Source organism: Colossoma macropomum, unplaced genomic scaffold (assembly GCF_904425465.1).
Source record: "Colossoma macropomum unplaced genomic scaffold, Colossoma_macropomum, whole genome shotgun sequence".
Classification (NCBI taxonomy): domain Eukaryota; kingdom Metazoa; phylum Chordata; class Actinopteri; order Characiformes; family Serrasalmidae; genus Colossoma; species Colossoma macropomum.
Window position 1 is genome coordinate 3,571,545 of NW_023494795.1, and position 24,759 is coordinate 3,596,303.

General features: G+C 41.0%; 1 protein-coding gene across 7 annotated transcripts in view; it reads right to left on the bottom strand.

The window, feature by feature from the left end:
- adgrg6 (adhesion G protein-coupled receptor G6) overlaps positions 1-24,759 on the bottom strand; it is a 118,221-nt gene that overhangs the window by 91,902 nt on the left and 1,560 nt on the right. For all 7 annotated transcript variants that reach the window (XM_036581220.1, XM_036581221.1, XM_036581222.1 and 4 more), the window contains exons 2-3: positions 19,390-19,478; positions 1,390-1,740 (exon numbers count right to left, since the gene is read on the bottom strand). In XM_036581220.1, the coding sequence (XP_036437113.1) occupies positions 1,390-1,740; positions 19,390-19,478 (440 nt within the window). The remainder of the gene's footprint in view (positions 1-1,389; positions 1,741-19,389; positions 19,479-24,759) is intronic.

Below are 24,759 nucleotides of genomic sequence, written 5' to 3' on the forward strand. Positions count from 1 at the left end.
CTACAAGGTGGACTGACAAGGTAGGAGTGTCTAATAGAGTGGACAGTGAGTGGACACAGTGTTTAAAAACTCCAGCAGCACTGCTGTATCTGATCCACTCATACCAGCACAACACACACTAACACCACCACCACATCAGTGTTACTGCAGTACTGAGAATGATCCACCACCCAAATAGTACCTGCTCTGTGAGGGTCTATGGGGGTCCTGACCACTGAAGAACAGGGTAAAAGGGGGCTAACAAAGTATCAGAGAAACAGATGGACTACAGTCTGTAACTGTAGAACTACAAAGTGCACCTATATAGTAAGTGGAGCTGATAAAATGGACAATGAGCGTAGAAACAAGGAGGTGGTCATAATGTTCTGCCTGATCGCTGTACACTAGTTCTATCTCTCTGAATACAGTGAGAAAAGCTTGAACAGCTAATAAGCAGAACAGGCCGGTCATTTTCAAGTTCGAGTCATTGATCCATCCTGTTGAAGATTTAATAATGTGACCACAAATCTGTCCAGCTATTGCAGTTATAAAGAATATCCATAAAGTCCAAGCCTTGGTGTGTTAACAGCACCTTTGGGGCTTCTATCCTAGAGCTGAGTAAGCACTGAAATGTGCATGATTTTTGGCCATACACGCTTATAGTTACATACAGTTCTCAGCAATGAACAGACCTCAGGACAAACAATGCTTTTCAATGAGAGCATAAAACACAGAACACAGGATAAAATCCATTACATATACAGTCATATGCCAAATTTCAGCTGATATTTTGTTGATTTTCTGAGTGAAAGTAAGTACCACTCCTCTGGTGAACACGCTTCTGCACACTTTACTTGCTGAACTGAACATATATACGTTTTTTACATGTTAAACTCAGCAAATAAAAAGAATTTGTGTAGGACAGTTTGCAGAAAGTGCCCTATTTAAGTTTGACCAACTATTGCCCATGACTGTGTGTTCATGTGTGAGCATCATGACTGCAGTTTGTGAAAAGCAAAGTGTTGGGAGAAGCGATGTGATAGAAAATATGCCAATGTGATGAGAAATATGCTGATGTAATGAGAAACACGTCGATGTAATGAGAAATATGCCAGTTCAATGTGTTGCCTGGTATTATCTAAGCTTTGCTGCATAATGGTTGATTCAGCAAAGCGAAACAAACGGTCCAACTGTTGAGGCAGCTGCAGAACTGTTGAGGGGGCAGCTTCATTGTTTCTGCAAAGTCCACAAGAACTAGGAGCATGTTTGACAAATTAAAAAAAAAGTAAATAACTGTAAGTAGTAAAAAAAAGAACATAATAATAATAATAATAGTAATAATAATAATAATAATAAAAACAAACAATATGGATCCAGGACTTAAATCAGAAACCTAACCTTTGAACATACCTTGCCTGTAACTGATACTGAAGCCCTTCTTCTGGACACTAAAATCAGAATTAAAATACACCGTCATCACGTTCCCAGTGGAGTTGAGCGTGAGTCCGTTGGCCGTCAGGCCGCAAAAGCTATTGCTGGTGCCCGAGCCGTTGTCGATGACAACGCGGTCGTAGATGCAGCCGTGTGCTTCCTCGAGCTCAAAGTCGAGGAAGGTGATCTGCACGATGAAGCCGGCCGGAGCCTGCAGGGTCCACGCGCAGGACTGGCTCGGCGGGTAGTCAGACGGGTAGCAGGGGGACGTAAAAATCCCTTCAGAGGATGTGAGCACCTCATTGCAGTTGCTCTGGCAGCTCAGCACTGCTGGACCAAAATAGGGGGGGTGTGTCATTCAGGATAGAAGTGGACGAGGGACAGAGTGGACAGCAGGAGGACGAGGACAGGACAGGAGAGAGCGAGGGAGCAGGTGAGCTCAGAGAGACGTGCAGTTAAAAAAAGTGCCAACATACAGCAGGCAAGGAGAGGGGGGGGTGTCCGGAGGGGGAGTTCTGGCCTTGTAAATCTCTCGATTCGATTTGACCACACTATTTTAGAAAAATATTCAGAGCATCAAGAAATCTCAAATATTACCATCCCAGAAGAACATTTTATTGTTGAGAAATTCCTCTTTAGTGCCTCAGGAGGTTTAACAGTGATTCTCTCACTTATGCTCGTGGGTATATTTCGGTTTTTCCATCTGAATTTACACACTCAAATCCTAAGACAAATAATTCAGTAACTGCATAAAATGACAATACATTTTTGTTTTTTTCCCCCTAAAATAACAGAAAATGTGTTTTATGATACACATATTGCTATATGCTTACAATTTACTGCTGAAAGCCAAAAATCTTAGACGCTCTTTGTATTTTTTTATAAAAGTAATTTTTACAGAGCAGATCACTGAAGAGACGCCATCTGTTTATAGTTTATAGCCCAGATTTGCGGAAAAATGGGTCGACTTTCAGTAGAAAACAAAAAAATAAAATTGTGAGTTCAGCTTCTTTTATTATAAGGGTTTAAAATGACATCACCCATCTATTTGACTGGAAAGAAGACAGTTACAGCTCTCATACGACCCCCACCTTCTGAATGTAGCTTATAAAATACAAAAGTTATGAAGTAAAGAATATGACGAAGTGCGTTTTGGAACCACCAGGGGTCCCAAGGAGCTAAAGAGGTTAAAACTCCTTAGGAGAAATAACATTCAACAAACAGAAGACAAGCTTTTCTAGTCCAGATTAAAATGATAACAGTGACTCACAGCATCAAAACTAAGAAGGCTCGGATGAGAAGTGGTTAAGTTTCTTGACTTTAGATCAGCTGCAGATAAACAAGAGCGTTATTATCAGATCAGTGCACAATGTGTGACTTCTATTAGATCTTTGATTAGATCGATAGATTCTAAAGAGCTATTCACTTCAAAGCTCTACGGGTACCTGCACACCTCACATGATGTCTCTCTGTTTATGTTGCAACACGTCATCACAGATCTTCCTTCTGTAAATACCGTCCATAACTTCAGAAAATGTCTTATTAAGCTCCTAAACTGTGGAAGTCAACTCCACCTTTTATTAGACAGTCAAGCTCTGTACAGGCATTTGAAAGCACATCTCGTTCATTTAGCTTTTAATTAGAATTCTATGTATTTTTGGTGTTTATTATTTTTTTTTAATTTGATCTGTGTTGATTAACAGGATTTTTATTTAACACTTTTATTTATTATTCTTTTATTACTGCTGCATTCATCACCTGTCTGTAAAGCACTCTGAGCTGACATGAAAAATGCTCTAATATTAAAGTTATTATTATTATTATTATTATTATTATTTGAGATCTCTGCTAATATTTAGGAGAACATTATTGAGTTCTTTTACTCAGGAAATATATCTGACCAGTAGGACACTTAAGCCAGTTCTTTGTCTTTGCATCTGATCTCAATGCTGTCTAGGAAACACTACTAAAATATTTATTCTACATAATATTTTATAAAGAAAATTATGCTCTTTTTTTTTTTTTAGTTTTTTTGCTTCTTTGATGTTTCTATAAGATAAAATGACTTCACTACTTTCCTGAATATCATCATAATCAGTTATAATTTATTCTAACCTTCCAAACTTGATGCACTTGAATTGCTATCCCAGTATCAGTTACATACTGTACAGTCACGACTAGACTCGGCCGCCAGATGCGCAGTAAACCAAATAAAACCTGTCATCTTATAGTAAAACCTGAGCCTTTCTTTATAATCACAACTGGAAAGACCTCTTCCACAGAGCCTGAAGGGACTCCTTCAGTGACAGTATCGGTTCTAGTGTTTATTATTCTGGAAGAACGCTAGACGAAAGAAGAATACTAGGCCTGGAAAAAAGGACCCAGAGAACAATGGCTGCTGTTCATGTAGTCTGGTTGACACAGACGCCAGAAGCACAGCAAACACTGGCGGATCAATCCAGCCGAAGAGCAGAATCCCAGAAGTCCAGTCACACTTTTTATGTGGTATGAGTTTTTTTTTTTTTTGCATTCACAAAGTTATTTTAAGAGGAAGGATGAATGGAAATAAATAAATAAATAAATAAATAAACGTGAACTTAATATATAAACAACTTAAAGGGGTCATATAACATTTTCTTGTGTTATTATTTTTTCAAACTTCATGTATTTATGTCGCAATTATTTTTCTACCCGAGCGCAAGATGCAATGCCACAGAAACCCAAAGTCTGGTGTGGACAAACAATGCAGGTGTAAAAAATGTATGGTTTCTATTTATGGACGGTATAGAATTGCTAAAGTACTTACATACTACATCAAACTCTTTGTCCTAAAAAACAAATACAACCCCTTTTATTAAAAAACACTGCATTTCAAAAACATCCATGTGAAACACTTTAAAAAAAAAACTTTTTTCTAACTTTCTGAAACTGAGAATGGTGTTTCTCAGGGCTCCAGTCATGGACATCAAACGTGTACGTGGAATATTTACAGCAATTGGTCCTAAACCAACTTTATGTGGTCAAACTTCAGAGCCTGCCTGAAGGACCAGTGGGACGTCTGAGATTTGATGCCTCTGTAAACGCTCCAATCAGCGATCTCTGGACCTGAGAAGCCAAAATCCCAGGAACGTCTCCAGTAAGGGGGGCCGAAGGAATCCCACCTCAAAGGGAGGAGCACACCCTTTCTTTTACGGCCCAAACCACAAGTTTTTGTTTACCTCTTGAGTTCAGGCCAGGATGGTTATAGCCTCATTAACTGCCTTATGCTCACCAGGACAGCGAACACAGAGTTCGGCTTTTGGGCCGCGTTTCTTGCGATTTGACTCGAAAAGAGAAAAAGCCTGAAAAGTTAGACTGAAACCATTCACAGTTCTCTTTCCATGGAGAGAGAGAGAGAGAGAGAGAGAGAGAGAGAGAGAGTAAAAGATTTTACTGAAAGAAAAAAAGAAGAAAAACACCTTAGAAAAAATAAAATAAATAAAAACAACAAAACAAAAAATGAGGAAAGTGTTCTCTATTATGCTCTTACGCCAAAAACAGTATATATGCGTATCTTTAAGCAAACTTCAGCTGATCGGAAGTGCATCAAAATAGAACCAGAGCTTCTTACCAGCATCCCCTATTGATGTAAACAGGTAAAAGTGTATTCTGTCATATTAAGGCCCGATCCCATTTCTTCTTTTTACCCCTACCCCCTGTTTTTGAGTGTCACCTTAACCCCTTGGAACTGAGTAACAAGGGGTAGTGGTTGAAATCTTCCCTCTGAAATGGGACCCTCAAATAAAAAGAGCATCACTTCATTAACAGCTACCAGCGCTGCTCTGTAGGCGACCCTGCCAGTCTGCAGTGACAGCAGAGGAGGGTAAAGTTCAGCTCCTCACTGCTGGGCTTTAGTTACATTTAGGGCATCATATGCCTTCAAAGAGGGGGGCAATTATTTATTATCGCCCACCCCTAATTCTTCAGTGATATGAAGCTGAAGTCAGATATTCACCAGCTTCTTGCTCGAATTTTTCTGTTCCACCTTAAATGGTGCAGCAGTTACATTCTTCAGGCGTCAGAACTGCTGGACTATTTAAGGCGGAACGGGAAAGTTAGCTAGCTACCGAAACATTAGCATACTATTAATGCTTTTTTATGCTTGTTATGAAGAAAACGACCATAATACACTGAAACGACATTAAACTAAGATAATACCGTGGTTATTGTAATTTTTAACAGAGAAAATTCTCACATTTGTGTGTTTCTTTGGTCTCTTGTTCTCCATCTTGCTGTTTTTCTTTTTTCCTCATAACTCTCTGTTTGGAGTCTCTGAAAAATCTCCGTTTGGAGGGTCGTGTAGCTCTAACACTTTGCCCCACCCCTTTATCTCAACAAGAATCGGGACACCCTACCCCTAGATGTGAACACGCAACACAGAGGGCTAAGGGCTCAGTGGTAGGGGCGAGGGCTGAAATGGAATTGGGCCTAAGAGGGCAAATAATATTTGACCACTTCTATCTTTATGTAGTTGTGTTTAATAAATGAAATGGTCCGTCTGCTTGGTTTAAGTACTTTAGATATACAGGGCTGGCTTTGTGGCCACCAGTTAAGCCTAGTCTGGGATAAAAATGCTGGTGTTTCACCATAAAAAATTCTGTTTCGTGTAGGTTAGGCTGAATCTAGGTGTGAGACACCGACTCACAGAGGCCAGATATCAAACACATCTACTATCTTAGCAAAAAACACTATTTATAATACAAAAAATGGGCTGTCCTAGTTCTATAGAGGACAATAGATCAACCATTTTTGGTGCTATACAAAACAGTAACTATATACAACAGGTGCATGAAAACCCATGGAGATTAAAGATGATCATCACGAGGAGACGCCTCTGAACTGGTGTCAAAAACACATTGCTGGCTGTTGCCCAATTTGTTATTCTGATTGTGTCCAATCTGTGTTGCAGTATTGTGGTGTGTAAACCTAATCTAGCTGTAAAAAACAGAATTGGCCATAAAAATGAATGGCTGGTCCATCACTAATAATAATAATAATAATAATAATAATAATTAATGCAACAGAGAATATAATAACTGACCATCGTATCCACCCTATGGAAGCAAGCTGAGTATAATTATGGTTAATTAACTATATTGTTACCCAGTCTGATCTAACTGTCTGATTCTGGCTTGTATACAGAAAGTTTGCATAGTTTCTGTGTAGCAATGGACTTTTGTGGATTTTTTTTCCAATAGGAATGAAGGGGTGAAAAATTGCATGACAATCTACTGGACTTCTGCTTGACCGAAAGACAACGTTTCACGCACACTATCTCAGGGCAGAGCCCCGATCTAGAATTCAGTGCTGTTCTGACCCGCACTGGTCCGTTTGTCTTTTTTTTTCTCCATTCCTCCTTTTTCCCATAGACTCCCATTCATTTTCGGCACCACTCAAACTGTATTAATTCTTTGCCCAAAAGCCATCAAATGACGTCCTCACTCCACAGCTATACTGACCCACACTCCTCTGTGTCGTTTTTTCACCCCTCATTCCTCCGTAGAGTCCCATTCATTTTTCCCCCTAACAAAGCCCTAATCTTTCTTTTTCCCAACAGCCACCAAACGACATGTCCTCACTCAGGGCAGATCCCCAAGCTCTAATCCACAGCTATACTGACCCGCACTCCTCTATGTGTCGTTTTTTCATCCTTCCGTCTTCCTCCCACAGACTCCCATTCATTTTCAACAACACGTCGCTACCACTTAGCAACTCCCTGTGAACGACTTAAGAACAACCTCATACACCACGGTAACTGCCTAGCAACAATTTAGCAGCTGCACAGGATGCCAACACCTTAGCAACCACCTGGGATATCAAAGCAACTGCCCAGCAACATCATAGCAAGTACCGGCGATATAATAGCAACCACCTAGCAACACCTTACAATACCAACAACATAGCAACCACCTTGTAACACATTAGCAACCACCTGGGACACCATAACAACAACCTACATTTACATTTATGGCATTTGGCAGACGCTCTTATCCAGAGCGACTTACAGTGTGATCATTTTACACAGGTAGGTGAAGGTAGTGTTAGGAGTCTTGCCCAAGGACTCTTATTGGTATAGTGTAGGGTGCTGCCCAGGTGGGGATTGAACCCCAGTCTACAGCGTAGAAGGCAGAGGTGTTACCCACTACACCACACTAACCACCCGTTGCTAGGGAACCTAGCGGTCCCCTAGCAACCACCTGGGGTACAATACAAACACCATCGCAACCACCTGTGCTTCCTTAGCAACCACCTCGCAACACCATAGCAACCACCTGGGATACCATAACAACAACATAGCAGTCCCCTAGCAACCACCTGGTGTACCATAGCAACACCATAGCAACTACCTGTGATATAATAGCAATCAACTAGCAACACCTTAGCAACCACCCAGCAACCACCTGGGATACATTACCAACATACAGCAACGACCTGTGCTTCCTTAGCAACCACCTCGCAGCACCTTGGCAACCACCTTGGATACCATAGCAACCACCTAGCAGGAAGTGGGAACCATTTAAGTTGCACAACCAATGCATGTTTCTAGTTACAACAGCAAACATCAAATGACATCTAAAGCACTTAAACGGGTTTCTGAGTCGTTATGTTTCCGTATAAAATCACTGCCTTCACTAAGGAACCCTTGAGGAACCTCCTCTCTCAGAGTGGGTGTTCAGCATTCACCTCAGTTATACTGGACAAAAAAAATCCAAAATTCATTCCAAAATGCAGCACAGACCACTTTCCAAAAATACCTTTTTTTTTGATGTGTTATTGAGAGTGGGCTTCACAAATACAAGGAATATCAGTGCTATATCCTGATTATTACAACCTTCATTAGAGAAATACAAATGAATATACAGCATTTTAGAATGTGACTCTTATTAAATGCTACTGGATGATGTCTCACACTGTAATGACCCATCTGGGGTCAGATCTGAGCAGAGAGCAGCGGCACAGCGTGAACTAAAACATGACTTCATTTGCACCAGACCAGGAAGTGACTGATGCAAATAGTCCAGTGATAAACACGAGACACACTGGGCTCAGTCTACTGAATTGTTCTCTCGCTACACAAACACACTGTCACTAGTCCATGATTCCTGTAAACCTGCTGAGATTTATTCCCCTCTATAGGGAATAACGGAACGATTACTCAAAAACCGCCCTGCCTTTGGCTCAGACTGCTGATGCTACAGATTAGAGAACCTGAAAATGATCCTTTCCAAACAAACGCGAGCTCAACAGCTTCATCGCATGTGGAGCAGCTCAAAAACACAGCATACAAACTGTACTTTTAACCTTTAAGGCACAAGTCAGACGGTAACAAGACACCAACAAGTAAACGAAGGGTTTTTTTTTCCCAGGCTTCGTGCCATTAATCCAAATATTGGTCAGTCAGTTCGGAACAGGAACGCTTCGTGCTCAAATAGGAATAAGCAAAACTATCTTGAGAGCAATTTAATAAACCACTTGCCAGCATTTCTCTCCCAGTGCTTCTAGCCTTCAGCAAGTACTCTATAAAGATTTAGAACAGACAAGCAATCTATTCAGTCCTGAACTGAGCTTTTGGAGACTTAATGTACCAGCTATAAAATGTAGCACATCGCTAATGTCACTGTATAACACTAACAGGTCACTAATAGGGGGACCGCGGTCCGAGTCCAGACCCAGACGCTGTCCTATGCGGACCTGGACCTATAACTGATAAACTATGGAGAATTATTTAATTTTGATGGGGTGGTCCTGTTTTAATCTATGTAACATTTCTAGCCTTTATGGTAGCTTTAGCAGCCCGGGAGACTCAGACCAATCACATTGGTTGTACATATCACACGTGACGCTACTCAGCCAATCAGATCTGTGCATTACGATGAGCACTGAGACTGAGTCAGTGACGCCACACAGGGGAGGGATGAGGCGAGACACAGCAGTCGGAGAAGAAAGTGAGTCAGAGGGAAGTTATTTCACACGATGGTCTCTAAAAAGAGAAAACTGACAATAAATGTTGTTGAAATATGACTGAATTGTACTTTATTTGATTTCAAATTCAGTTGTTGACTGTATAAGATGTTGATATACCTACTAGGCTACTTCAGTGAACAGTATATGGCACTGAATCATGATGCAAGTTTGCTTGAGGAAATTTTCTCTAACTGGACCTTATTGAGCTTTAATTAAAGACCTCTGCTGTATAATCAGCTGTGTTGTGGAAAACCACCAGCTATGAAGCCATTAGTCCAGTTTCAGTCGTTGTTTTTGTTGTGAAATAACAATAAGAATTCAGTATAAAACAACGCTAACTAAGTGTAGAGCCCACATGTCAAACACAAGGCCAGCTCAGGCCCGCCCCACAGTCCTATCCGGCCCCCGAAAGTATTTTAATTTTTTATTAATATTAGCCCGTTTCACAATGTGCTGCACTACAGTCCCCAGCATGCACTGCAACATAATGTGCTCTGACACTCCTACCCCAACAACAGTCTTTGGGATAGCGGTTACACCTCAGTTCTACACAACTCTGCGCAATTCCACACCAGTCATATCACCAAAAATGCATTTCAGCTGCAGCTCAACCAACATAAACACTGAACGTCAGCTCAGCAGCTCAGAAACTGAGCCCAAGTCTTAATGAACCTGCAGTAAAGAAAGGATTCCAGGTGTCCAGTTCAAGCAAATTGGCAGGTTTAGAAGACTGAGCACCTGTGAACGTTTAAATTATGAATATTTCCAGTAAGTGCCCATGTAATATTTCAAGGTCTACTACAAATGTCTGTATTTTGCTTTTGACGTGTTTGCATATTTTGAATAAACAGTGGCCGGTTCAGGTTGTAGCACAACATTAATTAAAAATGAAATAATGTTTTTTTTTCTCTGGCCCACAGATTTGGTGAGATATTTTAACATGGCCCTTTTACTGGTTGAGTTTGACACCCCTGGTGTAGAACAAGCCCATGTTATGATATTGCCCACTCCTAATGTGCTGTTTGTGAAATGAAGCTCATTCGGCCTCATTACTGATATTTACCAGGTCTGGGAGGCTCTGTTAACGCTGGACAACAGCTTGTGTTTGCTGTTTTTAAACTTTGGATATTGGATAAATAATTTTATTTCTTGAAATCATCCTTTTCGAATGATCTTATTTGTTTTTTCGAATCGCTTTCTGACTATTTGGAACCACAGAAACTTGAACAATATCAAAATGCCATCGGTGTTGGCCCCTACTGACTAAACGGCAAACAACCGGCGACATTCATTAAGGCCTTTTCTCGAAGGTTGAGTGTTTCATAACAGATGGTAGGGCACCTTCACAAAGACAAGCTGAAAGCAACAAGCAAGAAAACTCAGCCTCTCTCCCTCCCCTTGTCATGTCTGGGGTTTAAACAAACAAGCTGTTGGCCCAGCTCCTCGACGCCAGGTCCAAAGTGCCGAAAGGGAGTGAAATCATTGCTGGCTGAGATGGTGCTACTGGAATATCCCTGCTGTTTTACAGCCACGCACACTGCCTCTGGCTGGCAGCTGAAATAAAGCGGCTGCGGTGACGCGCAGAACACGTCCGTCCCCGTCGCCGGTCCCCTAAGGGAGGCTGGCAGAGATACGGCCGGAGTTTCGAACTCGCTCCCATCCCAAAGCGCGGCTCATCCTCCCAGCAAGCCCCGAATCCATCTGGGAGCTCCTTTCCTGTAATCAGTCCTAATGTGCTGTTTGTGAAATGAAGCTCATTCAGCCTCATTACTCATATTTACTAGGTCTGGGAGGCTCTGTTAGCGCTGGACTTGTTAGAACAACAGCTTGTGTTTGCTGTTTGTTTCTGGAAGCTTTTCCTTTTTTTCCCATCGTCATGACCACAAAATGGGCTCTACTTGCCACAGCTAAGTGATGCACCACTCCGACATACTGGATCTGTTAAACGAGGGATCCACCTATTAAAGAGAATTCCACCTGTTTTTAAAAATGTCTGCATGATTCAGTGGTTAAGATGTAAACAAAGTCATTCAGAGAGGCTTTATGTGAAATGGTCTACTGTAGAGACGATTACGGACAGGAATTCGACGTTATGGCTACAAAAGCATTTTGTTTACTATTAAAAGCGGGTGGTGAACCTACACATATATTCCGTGTTTTTTATTTATAATGTTGATAATGGTAAAATAGTTACAAGTCTGAAAAAATACGTTTCTTTGGGTATTATTTTGCTTCTCTGTCTGTACCTCCTTTAATGTTTTAAGCCAATGTCTAAAACCTCAGGCAACATATTTGGAATTATTTTGTGCAACAATTATGTACAACATATTTGGAATCATAACTTTCCTTGAGGGAGCTTTCAGAGGACTCTTCAGACATCTGGTTCCTATCACCACCACTGTGAACAATTCTGACCCGATAAGTTTCTGTACAACAATAGTTTATAACAAACGACTCTGACTGACTTAGTTTACATCTCAGCTACTAAATTTTGCAGAAATGTTTAAAAATCGGTGAAATTTTCAAGAACTTTAGTTTCCAATTAAAGTATGTCATTTTGTTTAGTTGTGTTGTTGTTTATGTATCACACACACATCATCTAAACCGCTTATCCTTCTGGGTCGCGGTGGGGTGCTGGAGCCTATCCCAGCTGTCATTGGGCGGAAGGCAGGATACACCCTGGACAGGTCGCCAGTCCATCACAGGGCAGACAGACATACACATTCACACCTAGGGGCAATTCAGCACGTCCAATCAGCCTGACTGCATGTTTTTGGACTGTGGGAGGAAACAGGAGTACCCGGAGGAAACCCACGCAGACACGGGGAGAACAGGCAAACTCCACACAGAAACGACCCTGGTCACCCGGCCAGGAATCGAACCCAGGCCATTCTTGCTGTGAGGCGACAGCACTACCCACTGCGCCACCGTGCCGCCCTGTTTATGTACCATCTTTGCTTTATTTTTGATTTGTGTGTATTCCTAAAAATGTATGTCACCGTCCTGCCTTCCCCTCCCCCCTATCTTTCCCCATCCTTGCTGTAAAACATAACGAAAAATGAAAAAAAAAAACTTTGATCACGAAAAAAACAAATTGGTGAATTTTTCTGTTAACCTTTCAGCCCTGAGGCAACAAAAAAGCAATTTCCGCCTCTACTCTTCTCCATTAATAATGATTTCTCAAAGCAGTGGTTGCATTTACTTAGTTATATAAAGAATGTGATCTATCAAAGGCAGAAATTCAAAGATATTTATTTTGTTTGTGTCATAAACTTTCATTCAGAGTAGGGCTGGGCGATAAAACGATAACGATAGTTATCGCGATATAACTTTTCCTCGATAGAGCGATACGACGTTCGATAAATGTTCAATATAATACACCATTCTCACACTCCCACGTTCAGTGAAAGCCTTGGTGGCATTTTCTATTGCAAGGAAAGCGACACTACTCTGCTGTCGCCAGGAGAGGGCGCACTTCTGAGTTTTTCTACATGATTAGAGAGGGAGGGGGCGACGAGGAAGATTAGTCTTTAGCAATGGCTGAAACGCGGAGTTATACATTCCCTGTTTGAGCGGAGCGACCGGCGATCTGTTCTCCTGTGACCGAGTGTGAGTGACGAGGTCAGTGGTGTAACTGTACTGTCCTACAGCAAACTCACCTCCTTCCTAACATCCTAACAACTTTAGCAGCGTTAAATCACAATCCTCACAACTCCAGCGCTGTTACAGCGCCTGGATAGTCATATTTTAGTATTAGTGCATTCACAAGCAACGAAAGTGAAAGAAAGAAGTGGGTTCATGTAAATTACAGCCCTGATTTAAACGAAAGTAAACTGAGGAAGCTGTGAGGCAGTGGAGAGCGGGGGAGCGCTAGCTTTCCAGGCTAGCTGTTTTTAGCAGCTGGCTAACTTGAAGCAGCACTTCGTCACTCGCACAACACGGAGAATTGATGATACTGTGGATCAAACACGACACAAAGCACCGCTTTCAGTTTAAACGTACCTAAAAGGAGGACTCTGTTTGTCTGGTGTTGATATTTTGCGGTTCACCCCTCAAACTACTACGATAGTATAGAGAAACCCAGTCGTCTAGCTGGTGTCTGAATACTGTGATGTCATGTGTAGCGGGGTAGCCGAGCGCTCGGCACCAGCTAAAAATAATCTGTTTTCTTTTTTAAATTATGACTATTACAAAACAGCCATGCTTTTCCAGCTGGTAAAAACAGCTCAGCAGACACTCTCTCCCACTCTCCCATGACAGATCTGTGAAATGTTCCACTGTTTGAGTGTTTGTCATGTTCTGAACATAAAGCATAGTTTAAAACAGCAATTAACCACCCAGGAGCAAAAATCAGCCTTCAAACTTGAAAGAAATAATGTTTTGACATTTATCGCAATATGTATCGATATCGAACAATATGAATTTAGTTTATTGTGATAACATTTTTGGCCATATCGCCCAGCTCTAATTCAGAGTAAACTAACATATGCATACGGCAATAGAAAAGCAAACATATGCTTCTTTTACACAGTGATAGACAACAGAGCAGCACAAAGAAAGCTCTAACTCACTACTTCTTCCCCCCTGCCACTCTAAATTGGTTTAACTTTTGGCTGACTTTGCACTCAGTAACTGCACCTTACATACACTGTACTGCTACTGTCTGAACACTACTGTTTACATCTATTACGTGCAACATGCACTTTCTGAACCGCTGCTCTACATACTTGCAATACGCACATGTAACTTTAATCTTCTTTAATATTTGCACATATAACTGTACTTTTTTTACTTTCTTGTTTTTAGTGTATTTATACTTATTCAGTGTATTTAATATATTCTAATATATACTCTGTTTTTATTTCTAAGACTATATTGTTGAATGGAGGAACAGCAGAGTAAGAATTTCACTGTACAGTGTAACTGCCTGTTTCTGCTGTGCATATGACAATAAAACTCTTGAATCTTGAACGCTGATCCATTTTACTATGCGGATATGCATATGCGCCAACCACTCTGGAAGCAGATTTGAATAAGTTAAATGGGGACAAAGCCAGTGTCTCTGAATATACTGCATATGAAATATTAGCTGAGGGTTGAACAGAGTCAGTCCTGGGCCAATACCAACCGTGTTAAATGGATCAGGTATCAGGCAGACAGAGCATTGAGACAACAAGAGACAATAGGGTAAGATTCATAAAACACACTGCCGGATTTACCCTGACGTTTTACCACTTGCTCAGTATGAGGCGATGCCTCACATTTACTTCTTTTATATGTGCCAGGAGTGAATCACAACATGAAACAATGCTGTAAAAAATAACGCCTGAACCACTCTGGCAGTAACTGACACTGGACCTGAAACAGCCTCTTTTTTCTGCATCAGATGTGATGTGTTACAAATCCCCCTACACTCTTACTGTCTCTGGGTCAGTGCCCCTCTAGTCAGTGGGGTGGGACCCTCAGGGGTCCATCTCAGTACCTTTAGTCAGGGAACATAACTGAACCATAATCCACTGAATGATATGTTCTAAGCTGTACTGACTCCACACACCCCGTCTCGTCTCCAGGACTTTATTTTACTGTTCTGTTTAAAACATTCGGTTATGAAAAGGTACAAATACGAACTTTTCACCTGGAAAAACTTATTTAAGGTTCACAATCAGACCTTAAAACCACTGTTGGAGCTTTGAGGGAACATTTACACTGTTTGTACCTTGATGAATGAAAAATGTACCTGAATAGTAACTTTATTTCTAACAGTGTAGTGTGTGTGGAAGATTTAGCTTCATTTATCTAAATAAATGAAGAGAAATATGACATTGAGATTCTAATTACATTTTTGATTTTTTTTTGCACATAGTTTCAGCTTTTATTCCTATTTTCCAATTTACAATGGATTTCACAAAGGAATTGAATTAAATTCACACATGCAAAAATAACATTTAAATAGATTTAAATAGATAGATAAATTTAATTTCTTTTTTTTAGTATTCAAATTTAATATTTGTGCTAACTGAATTCCTGACATGAAGAAAAATGGGGAATAAACTCAAAACAGCTTGTCAAAGTAATTAAAATTTCAGCATGTCAATTTAATTTTTAATATCACATTAAACTTTGATTCATGTCCGCAAAAAATTGTTACTGCCGCTCTAATGAATTGGAAAAAAGGCTTAAATTCATACTAATCAGAAACGAAATCTTGCATCCTAAAATATAATTCTTACAAATAAAGTTTTTGTTTTTCCTTCTTTTACTGTATCCATTCTGGCAGCCAACCAGAGCATCACCTGGCGCGAGTCTTTAATAGGAATGATCTCGTTTAGATATGGATTTTGATTGACTCTTGTCTTGGACACTGAAAACACTGCAGCATTCAAAAGACACCGGTGCACTGATCACCTTCACACTGACTTTATGAAAAGCTCTTATTCACTATGCTGCACGTTCTTGTGTGCTGGAGCCCTGTCACTGCTGGGTTTCATGAATCTGGCCTAATAATGTTCAACTTGCTGTCCTGTATGTTTTATGTCACTAAGAACCACAAGAGTCTTAATAGCGCTCTGGTATCAGATCAGTCCTCGAGTTTAGAAATAAGCATCGAGAGAGAAAAAGTTTGCGGTGAAAATGGAAGCAGGGAGGCGAGTAAATAGTCGTGATATGGTGGTGCATGAAGGTCAGCGAGAGAACGTCTGATTACAGTGTGTGGACAATTGATCAGAGAAAGGGCCTTTCAGAGGCAGGCGGCAGCGAAATGGAGCCAAAGGGATGGAATGCCAGACACGTAGGGGCTAAAAAGACCCATCCAAAGCTTTCTGCGATAAAAATAGCGCCCTTTCAGCAGCATCACATATGAGAATGCTTTAATCTCAGAGATTCCTCAGCAATACTCTTCTCTCTCTATCTCTCTTTCTCTCTCTCACTCTCTTCTGACAGCTCACCTGGAGTGCTTACAGCACAGCTGCTGTCCTCAGCACCTCATATATCTTTCATGGGCTGCTCAACTGCTTAATTGAAGGCGTCATTCAAAAGGCACGTGTCTCGGGTGGGTGTGCTCAGGTGGCACCTGGTTGTTCCCCTTCGGCGTGCACTACGGGTCCGATCGAGATAGCCGTAATAAACCAGCAACAACCCCTCAAAATTTCCCCCTTTGTTTTGAAATGACGCGGAATTCCTCGTCTAAAAGGCCCGGAGGGATCAGGGCTCCGCTCCAGCAAACACACCCATAAGCATTATCCGGAGACGCCGGAGACCGTGCTCTGCATGCATCATGTAGATGAGAAACAAGCTAGAAAAACAGGGCAACCCCAAAAGAAAACAAGTGATGGCCTCTGTGCGCTTTTGCGGTCGGGCTATGAAAATGGCAAAGCAAAACAAACAGTGAAGTGCTGCCTCCCATCTGGTTTTAATAACAAATCAGTTGTGCAATGATGATGAGGATCCCCCCCCCCATGACTAGCTGGTGTCCCCCACGCACTGTTTACATAAAGCCATTAATCAGATTCAATCAGCAAGTCATTGTTCCCCATTTCAGGCTTGAGCAACATCTAATTCAGCCATATTTCAACGAGGAACATGCTTGAGTAAGCGATCACATGAAAACATGACTGGCTACCTCTTCAAACGTGACACTAATATTTTCAACGGGCCGAACGTTCGCTAAGATGAATTCTTTCCAAAGAATGCCGGAGCTCTCCGTTGTCTCCCTCCCCAGTCATTAGCACAGCTTCAAAAATTCAATGATTTCCAGGATTAAATCCAACCTCTACGCCAGCCTGTTTCCCCTGAGAAGCCCGAAGCTGTAAATGTCTTTCACTGGCCTCGTCAACCAATGTGAACAACTATGGCTGCCATAGAATGTGCCTAAATAGGAACGAGATTCTTTTCAGACTGAAGAAAGACTGTGTGAAGAAAAGGCTTCTGGAAAGGCTGATCGATGGAGCACTACAGAGATTTTACTGGCTTTCAAGAAAAGCCAGTAAAAGCACCGAAACAATGTCGTCTTTGATGAGAAACTTAAGCGAAGTATCCACACATTTAAACCCAGAGAGCTGCTACTACAGGACTACATATAAGCCTTAAGACACAATGGTAGTAAATGGTAAATGGTTGTAAATGGTCCAAAAACAGGTTTTTGCTATTTTACAACCATGTCTAATAGGATTGAGGATAAGAGTAAGTAGTTTGGTTTGAGAATAAAGTAGTAAAGTGATCCTAGAACAGTATTTTTAATGTAAGCAGCCTATTTACATTAAGCAGCCTAAGCCGTCCTAATGGGCCCAGAAATGCTCAATTATTTTTCTTTGTTTTTTTTTTTGCTCCAATTATTTTCTTATTTCTCTTTAAATTACTAAAAACTTTGTACATTACAGCTAAAAAGGCCATAATGTACACAGTTTTCAGGAGAGATTACACATATAAATGAATACACTTGCATAAGGAAGCTGAACGTCAAAGGAAAATATGATAAAAGTTCAAAACTGGAGTTAAAAAGAACTTAAAAAGAATTTCTTAAAAGGAAATTGAAGTCCTAACAACTGCACAAGAGCTGGCAGACCACGAAAAGCACTTTCATCTCTGAGAGAGAGGAGAAAATCAAGCTGCTTCAGATCTGAAAACATCCACAGGTGTTTCTGTCCATCCTTCCACTGTGAGAAGACGACTCAGCGCTGTGGGTCTGAAAGGATGTGTAGCTGTCAAGAAGCCAATATTGAGAAAACGAAATAGACAAAAAAAGACTTGCAAATCAAACAAAGAAGCTGCTGGTGTTCTCAGAACAATAGACTGACCACCCCAGAGTCCAGACCATGACATCACTGAACCTGTTTGGTATTACTTGATTGTGAGAAGCAGAAAATGCGAACAACTTCTATGACTGAACTTTGTATACTTTTTTGAGGTGTAGAAAAATATCTCTGCAGATTTTTTGAAAAACTGAAACCAAGAATGGAAGCTGTGATAAAGGCAAAAGGTGGACACTGAAAATTCAATATTATTTTTGGTTGTTTCTATTAAATATTTGTTTTTCTGCTTTTTTCCTGATGATGGAAAATGAATAACTTGGACTTAATGGCTGTTTTGCTGTGAAATGAAATAAATGAAAAGTGGACTTTGGCTCGGTACTTTCTGCTGCCTGATTAAACAAGGCTGCGAAAGATACTTTCCCCTGAACTCATAGCCAGAGAATTACAGAGAGAAAAGGCTTGCTTTGTCTCAATAAAATGCTTTATCTTTGACACTCGCTTCAAGGGACATCAGTTAAGGATATAAGATTCTGGAATTTCAGAAAATGTTAGGCATAAACACAGAAAAATAGACAAAACTCTGTTGCAATTATCCACCCAACATGCAAAGAAAGGACAAAACACCATGTTAATACAAGAGATGGCACGATACCACTTCTTCTTTTCCAATACCGATATCAAAAGCTTGATATTCACCCAATTCTGATCCAATAATTTTGCCTTAAAACCTACTAAGCTTTAAAATAAGCTATTTCTCATTGAAATACTTCCTTTAAGATCTAAAAGTAGGCAATGGCTCAAACTACTCAAACACAAAGTGAGTGTGTGCTATTCAGGCTAGATTTGTTACAGTATTGGATCAGATTCCTTCTTTCCCTCCGATTTCCAACCCAGCATTTTCTGTTGCTATCAGCCTGATACCGATACCTGGTATCAGACTGGTGCCATCTCTGGTTAATACAACTTACAGACAGATTACAGACAGCGCACATTTATACACATAAATAAGGCACAAAGCAACGAAACATGGAAGCATGAGAGATGAAATGGGAGTTTGAAGGGAATTAATGAAATGAGAGCAATGAAAATAAGCAAATCAAGTGCAAAACAAGTGAACAACTTCAAGTATTCAAATATTCTTATTCATAAAGCTTGAGGCCATTGAAATGTATGCAATACGTATCCAAGAGTCATCAAACTCCGCAAGATGGCTGCCGTGCTCCTTTACCTGACTTTGCGATGCATATCAGAAGCAGGACGACTGGGAGAACGTTCCGGAACTTCCATCTCCACCATCGACCACTGATGTATGAAACCCTGCCATACAATAATAACAAAGAAAAAACATGCATTAATACATAATCCCATTTAATTCACTGCTCTGCTTCTTTTTCAGTCCTAGGCCCAAACCCATTTCACCCCTCACCCCTACCACTTAGCCCTTAGCCCTCGTTCACGTCTAGGGGTAGGGTGTCCCGATTCTTGTTCAAGAGACCAAAGAAACACACAAATGTAAGTATTTTCTCCGATAAAAATTTACGATAATCACTGTATTATCTTGGTTTAGTGTCGTTTCAGTGTATTATGGTCGTTTTCTTCATAACAAGCATAAAAAAAATTGCTACTTTACTTTACATTACTATACTAATGTCTCGGTAGCTAGCTAGCTAACTTTCCCGTTCCACCTTAAATAGTCCAGCAGTTCCGACGCCTGAAGCGCCAGAATGTAACTGCTCCACCATTTAAGGTGGAACGGGAAAATGTGAACAAGAATCTGGTGAATATCTGACTTCAGCTTCATATCACTGAAGAATTAGGGGTGGGCGATAATAAATAATTGCCCCCCTCTTTGAAGTCATATTATGCCCTAAATGTAACTAAAGCCCAGCAGTGAGGAGCTGAACTTTACCCTCCTCTGCTGTCACTGCAGACTGGCAGGGTCGCCTACAGAGCAACACTAGTAGCTGTTAATGAAGTGATGCTCTTTTTACTTGAGGGTCTCATTTTGTAGGGCAAGATTTCAACCACTAAGGGGTTAGAGTGACACTTGAAAACAAGGGGTAGGGGTAAAAAGAAGAAATGGGACTGGGCCCTAGTGTAAGCAGGGCATAACTGTTATATTCCAATTGAGCCAAAGTTCCACTGCGGTCAGATTTGGGTTGTGGGTGTCAATAAATAATAAAATAAGATTGGATTTACATCGTAAGAAAACAATTAACACAGTACAAAGTCGTTCAGCAAGTAATGTTCCTAGGCTGTGGGTGCAGAGCAGAACGTTGGCTAAAAGCTCTTCATGCATGGCAAGAAGCTTCCTCTCACTAACACACACACACACACACACACACACACACACACACATACACACACACACTCGTGCGCAGTTACACTGCGGAGTACAATATCTTCATTCATACTCCCGTCTACGATTTGGGAGCGTTTCGAAGGTTTAAATTATGCATTAGTGGCATGGAAACAACTTTTTCTGCTCAGAAAAGGCCGCAGCCGTGCAAGCAGTCCTGTTACATAATGATAAATCACTCTCTCCTGTCAGCCATAATGACTTCCAGAATAAAGGAGTTTAACGGCAACGTGGACAGCACAACACACGTAAAGGGGAGCTGCTCTATTTTTACACAGCACAGCATGAAACAGCAGCAAAAAAAGACGACCAGGAAAGGTCAGTCAAATTTGATATTAGCCACAAAAAGTTCCACACTGGACTACCGCACGGCAAACGAGTCAGGAGGACGACACGCAGCGTCCGCGCAAAGCGCCTCTCAGAGTCGTGACATTACCGAACTATGTTAAACCCAGACCACGAATCCAGAGTACGTGACATGGCTTGAAACTGATCCCGAGAAAGGCAGACAATCTAAAGCCTTTCAGATAAACAGACAAATGCTGTCAAGTCAGCTAACATTCCTGGCCGAATCACATCGGAACTTATTTCACCTTTCTAGTTTTTAGCTACAAAACAGTGAGTGCGTCTAAATGCACTGAATAATCCGATCATAATCAGATTTATGCAGTTTTCCGATTATTCAAATGGTCATGTAAACAGCAAACTCTGATCTAGAAATCTGATTAAGGAATCTGGGAAAGAGGCTGGATTTTAGCTCAGTAATCTGATTTCTCAGTGCATGTGAACTCTTACTCTGATTTCTTTCAGTCTGCGCATGCGCGAGATCAGACTGCGGTACTGGAAATAAGCGAGCAGCGTGGCGACTTAAACCTAGCGCTGCTGGGGTTTCTTGCCCTTTAAGTCACCAAAATGCAGACGTGGAGGAGGACTGTAGGGCCCAGGATGACACACGGCTCTTTTACTGCCCTGTTGTGGCTCCACAGCTGAATCAGATTTGTAGGTAAAAATAAAATAATCCTCCTTTACAGTAAAATAAAGCTCTGCTGATCGTTCAACACAGTTTAACAGTAAATGGTCTTAAACTCTGGAGTTAATGTAGAACTGCTGATTCACCCTTTAACTCTGAAGATCAGCGCAGACTGCTGGTCACCATAGCAACACAGACTACAGTCTCGCCTAGCTAATAGCTAACGAAACGACAAAGAGAGAGATTTAAGATGAACATCGATAATTTTGAGACTATTTAATAGACTTATTTGCATTTATAATCACTCCAGCTGGTTTCCTGATATGTTTAATCTGCAGTGAGAAACTGACAAACACTAAAAAGTCACGAGGCTGAAGTCAGTTTCTCATTCCAATTTTCCCGTTCCACCTTAAATGGTGCAGCAGTTACATTCGGGTGCCTCGGGCACCATTTAAGGTGGAACGGGAAAATTCAAACAAGAAGCTGATGAATGAGAAGCGGCTTCAGCCTCGTAAAGAAAAAAAAGTTGAGAGACATTTTACAAGAAACAGTTTTATTTTTGTTTCCTGCTGGAGATGCGAGAAAACCTCTTAACATTTGGGTTGCGACCCCTGGCCTAGGGTGCCACTCGGGACAGGCTTTCTCTTTGCTTCCTTCTCAGGGCTAAACAGATGAGAAACTCGGACAAAAGCGTGACCTGAAGGTTCTACACTGCCTTGTGGTGGAGCATAGAGTTCAGACATCTTATGGTTCTCAAATATGAGAATTTATACAACTGAGAAGATCATGAAATTTTACACATATACACATAAACATGCTGTTGCTGTCATGACAAAATCTTGTGTCTCCAAAAAGGTGGTAACTTTAAAATGCTCTTAACTTTGAGTGATCAGCTTAAATTATTGCAAATCAGGTGCTTTGATGTAAAAATTGTGACATGCATAAGTGAAGCTAAGTTAATCATCAAAAATTCTGATTTACTTTTCAACAAATTTTATGTTTTTTAATGACTATTTGAAAATTCTGTCCAGGGAAAAAAACCTCTTCAATTATAAACGTCTCCAGTTTCATCACTTTAGCTTATTTTACTATAAAATGCCAGTTAAAAAGCTTCACACTGAAAGATGTGAAATAATATGAAATAATAAATTAAGCTCAAAAAGCTACACTCAACATACAGATGCCTTCCAGGAAATTCTATAGCTTCCAGGAAATGATATGCATTCAAAGACCAAAAAAACCATATACGTATTTACCTTCTACGCCCACTAACACAAACCTTTATTCAGTGCTCATATCTAGAGCTCTAAATCAAAAAGCAGGACAGAGGAGTAAAAGTTTCCCATGCTGCAAACAAACTGTCAAATGTATTTCCATTCACACACTGTAAATGGCGCAGACCTTTGGTTTTCTTCAAATGGAGAGAATAACTACCCTCATACACAAAGGTCTCTTTTCCAAACCATATGCTTTCGGGGCAGTGGGAGCTCAGTCTTCTCCGCCGAGCTGAGTTACCATTAGTTAATCATACGGTCGCGCAGCCGTGCCGCAGTGTAATGGATTGTGATGTACATCTGCCAGCAGGCTCTGCTCTCCCTCACACACATGAAGGAGGCCTCTGTTCCATAAGAGCCAAGCTTGCTACATCATCACTTCTTACTGCACTTCTTTTTTTTTTGTTGTTGAAAACAGTAACTGAGAAAACCAAGAAGACTCACCCAAAGCCTGAGCTCGGCTGTCTAACGCTATGAAAAACGTATTGATTTGTGAAACATGAGGTCAAAGCAATTAAAAAGGCCACACAAACATAGAATGTTCTGTGGTCTCTTGATATTAATGAGACATACTGATGCAGATGCCATTTAAAAAAAATAAAATAGGTTATACTGGCTTGTTCAACAGCAGAGAAAAATATGAAGGCACCAATCTAATACCCAATATCGGGATCAACAGAATCTCTAACAGAAAACACACTTGATCCAGTTGGATCACAAGCTAAGCCTGAGACATACTGGGTGATTCAAAAAGATTCATCCGATTTCAAAGCGCCATATTTTTACAACCGTGAGGCGTCTAGGAACCAATCACAATTCAATTGAAAGAGGGTTTCAATCATAGAGTTTCTGACTGTCAGTGGAAGATGGCTCCCTTCAGTCTGAGAGGAGATGAGACCCCTGAGCAGAAAGCGTTCTGCGTTCTCCACTTCAATAAGAGTGAATCCGTCAGAACTGTGCAGTGTGATTTTCGTGGGCAGTGAAGCTCCAACAGCTCAGAGCGTTCGTCGTTGGTTCCACAACACTGGATGATCTCCGAAATCGCACTGAAAGAGCCGTGAGTGCAGCGACACCCGACACACTCAAACCAGTATGGGATGAGTTTGACTATGGTGTTGATGTTGTCTGTACAGCTGGAGGAGGTTCATACTGAGACCTTGTACAATTACATAATAAACTTTATGCTCATTTAAAGTCAAGTCAAAGTTTATTTATATAGCACTTTTTATAACAGGTGTCGTCACAAAACAGCTTTACAGAAAAATCCGGGTCTGAGCCCCCATGAGTGTCGCCAATGGAGACAGTGGCAAGGAAAAATTTCCTAAGAGCAAGAGGAAGGAACACTGAGAGGAACCAAGACTCAAAAGGGGAACCCATCCTCCTCTGGCGTTGGTATAAAATATTAGAATATAAAACGGGGAAAAACAGGTGGAGCGATGGTTAATTAGATAGTCTGAGTTTATGCAGCAGCAGCATCATCAACTGTAAACCATTTACAGTTCACTGCATTGTTCTGTAATGATTCACAAGTGAAATAAATCATTTTGAAACTGGATGAATCCTTCGAATCACCCTGTATTAATCACCTCAAACACAAACCAGAGAAATCTGCTTCCTGGAAAGTCCGGCATCTAAAATTCACAGAATATCAAAGCTCCACTGGGGCAACCCAACCCCTTCAGACCTGAGATCCCTCTATTCAAGCCCATCACTGTATGCGCTTGAACGGCTCCACTGGCCACCGCTTTACACAACCAATGTCCTCCTAATGAACGAATGGAAAGAATCTTTTCATTGTGGAAGCCAGGCTAATGAAAAAGCGTTTACAGCAGCAGCACACGCAGCACTGCGGTCAATAACACTCAGGCCCGAAACCTTTTGTTGCAGACCCACTAGAAGTGTGAGAAGTCACAAGATCATGTGTGGGGTCCCCAGATCCTGTTTCAGCACGACAGCTCAGACTGACGAACAATCAGACGAGATAAAAGAGATGTG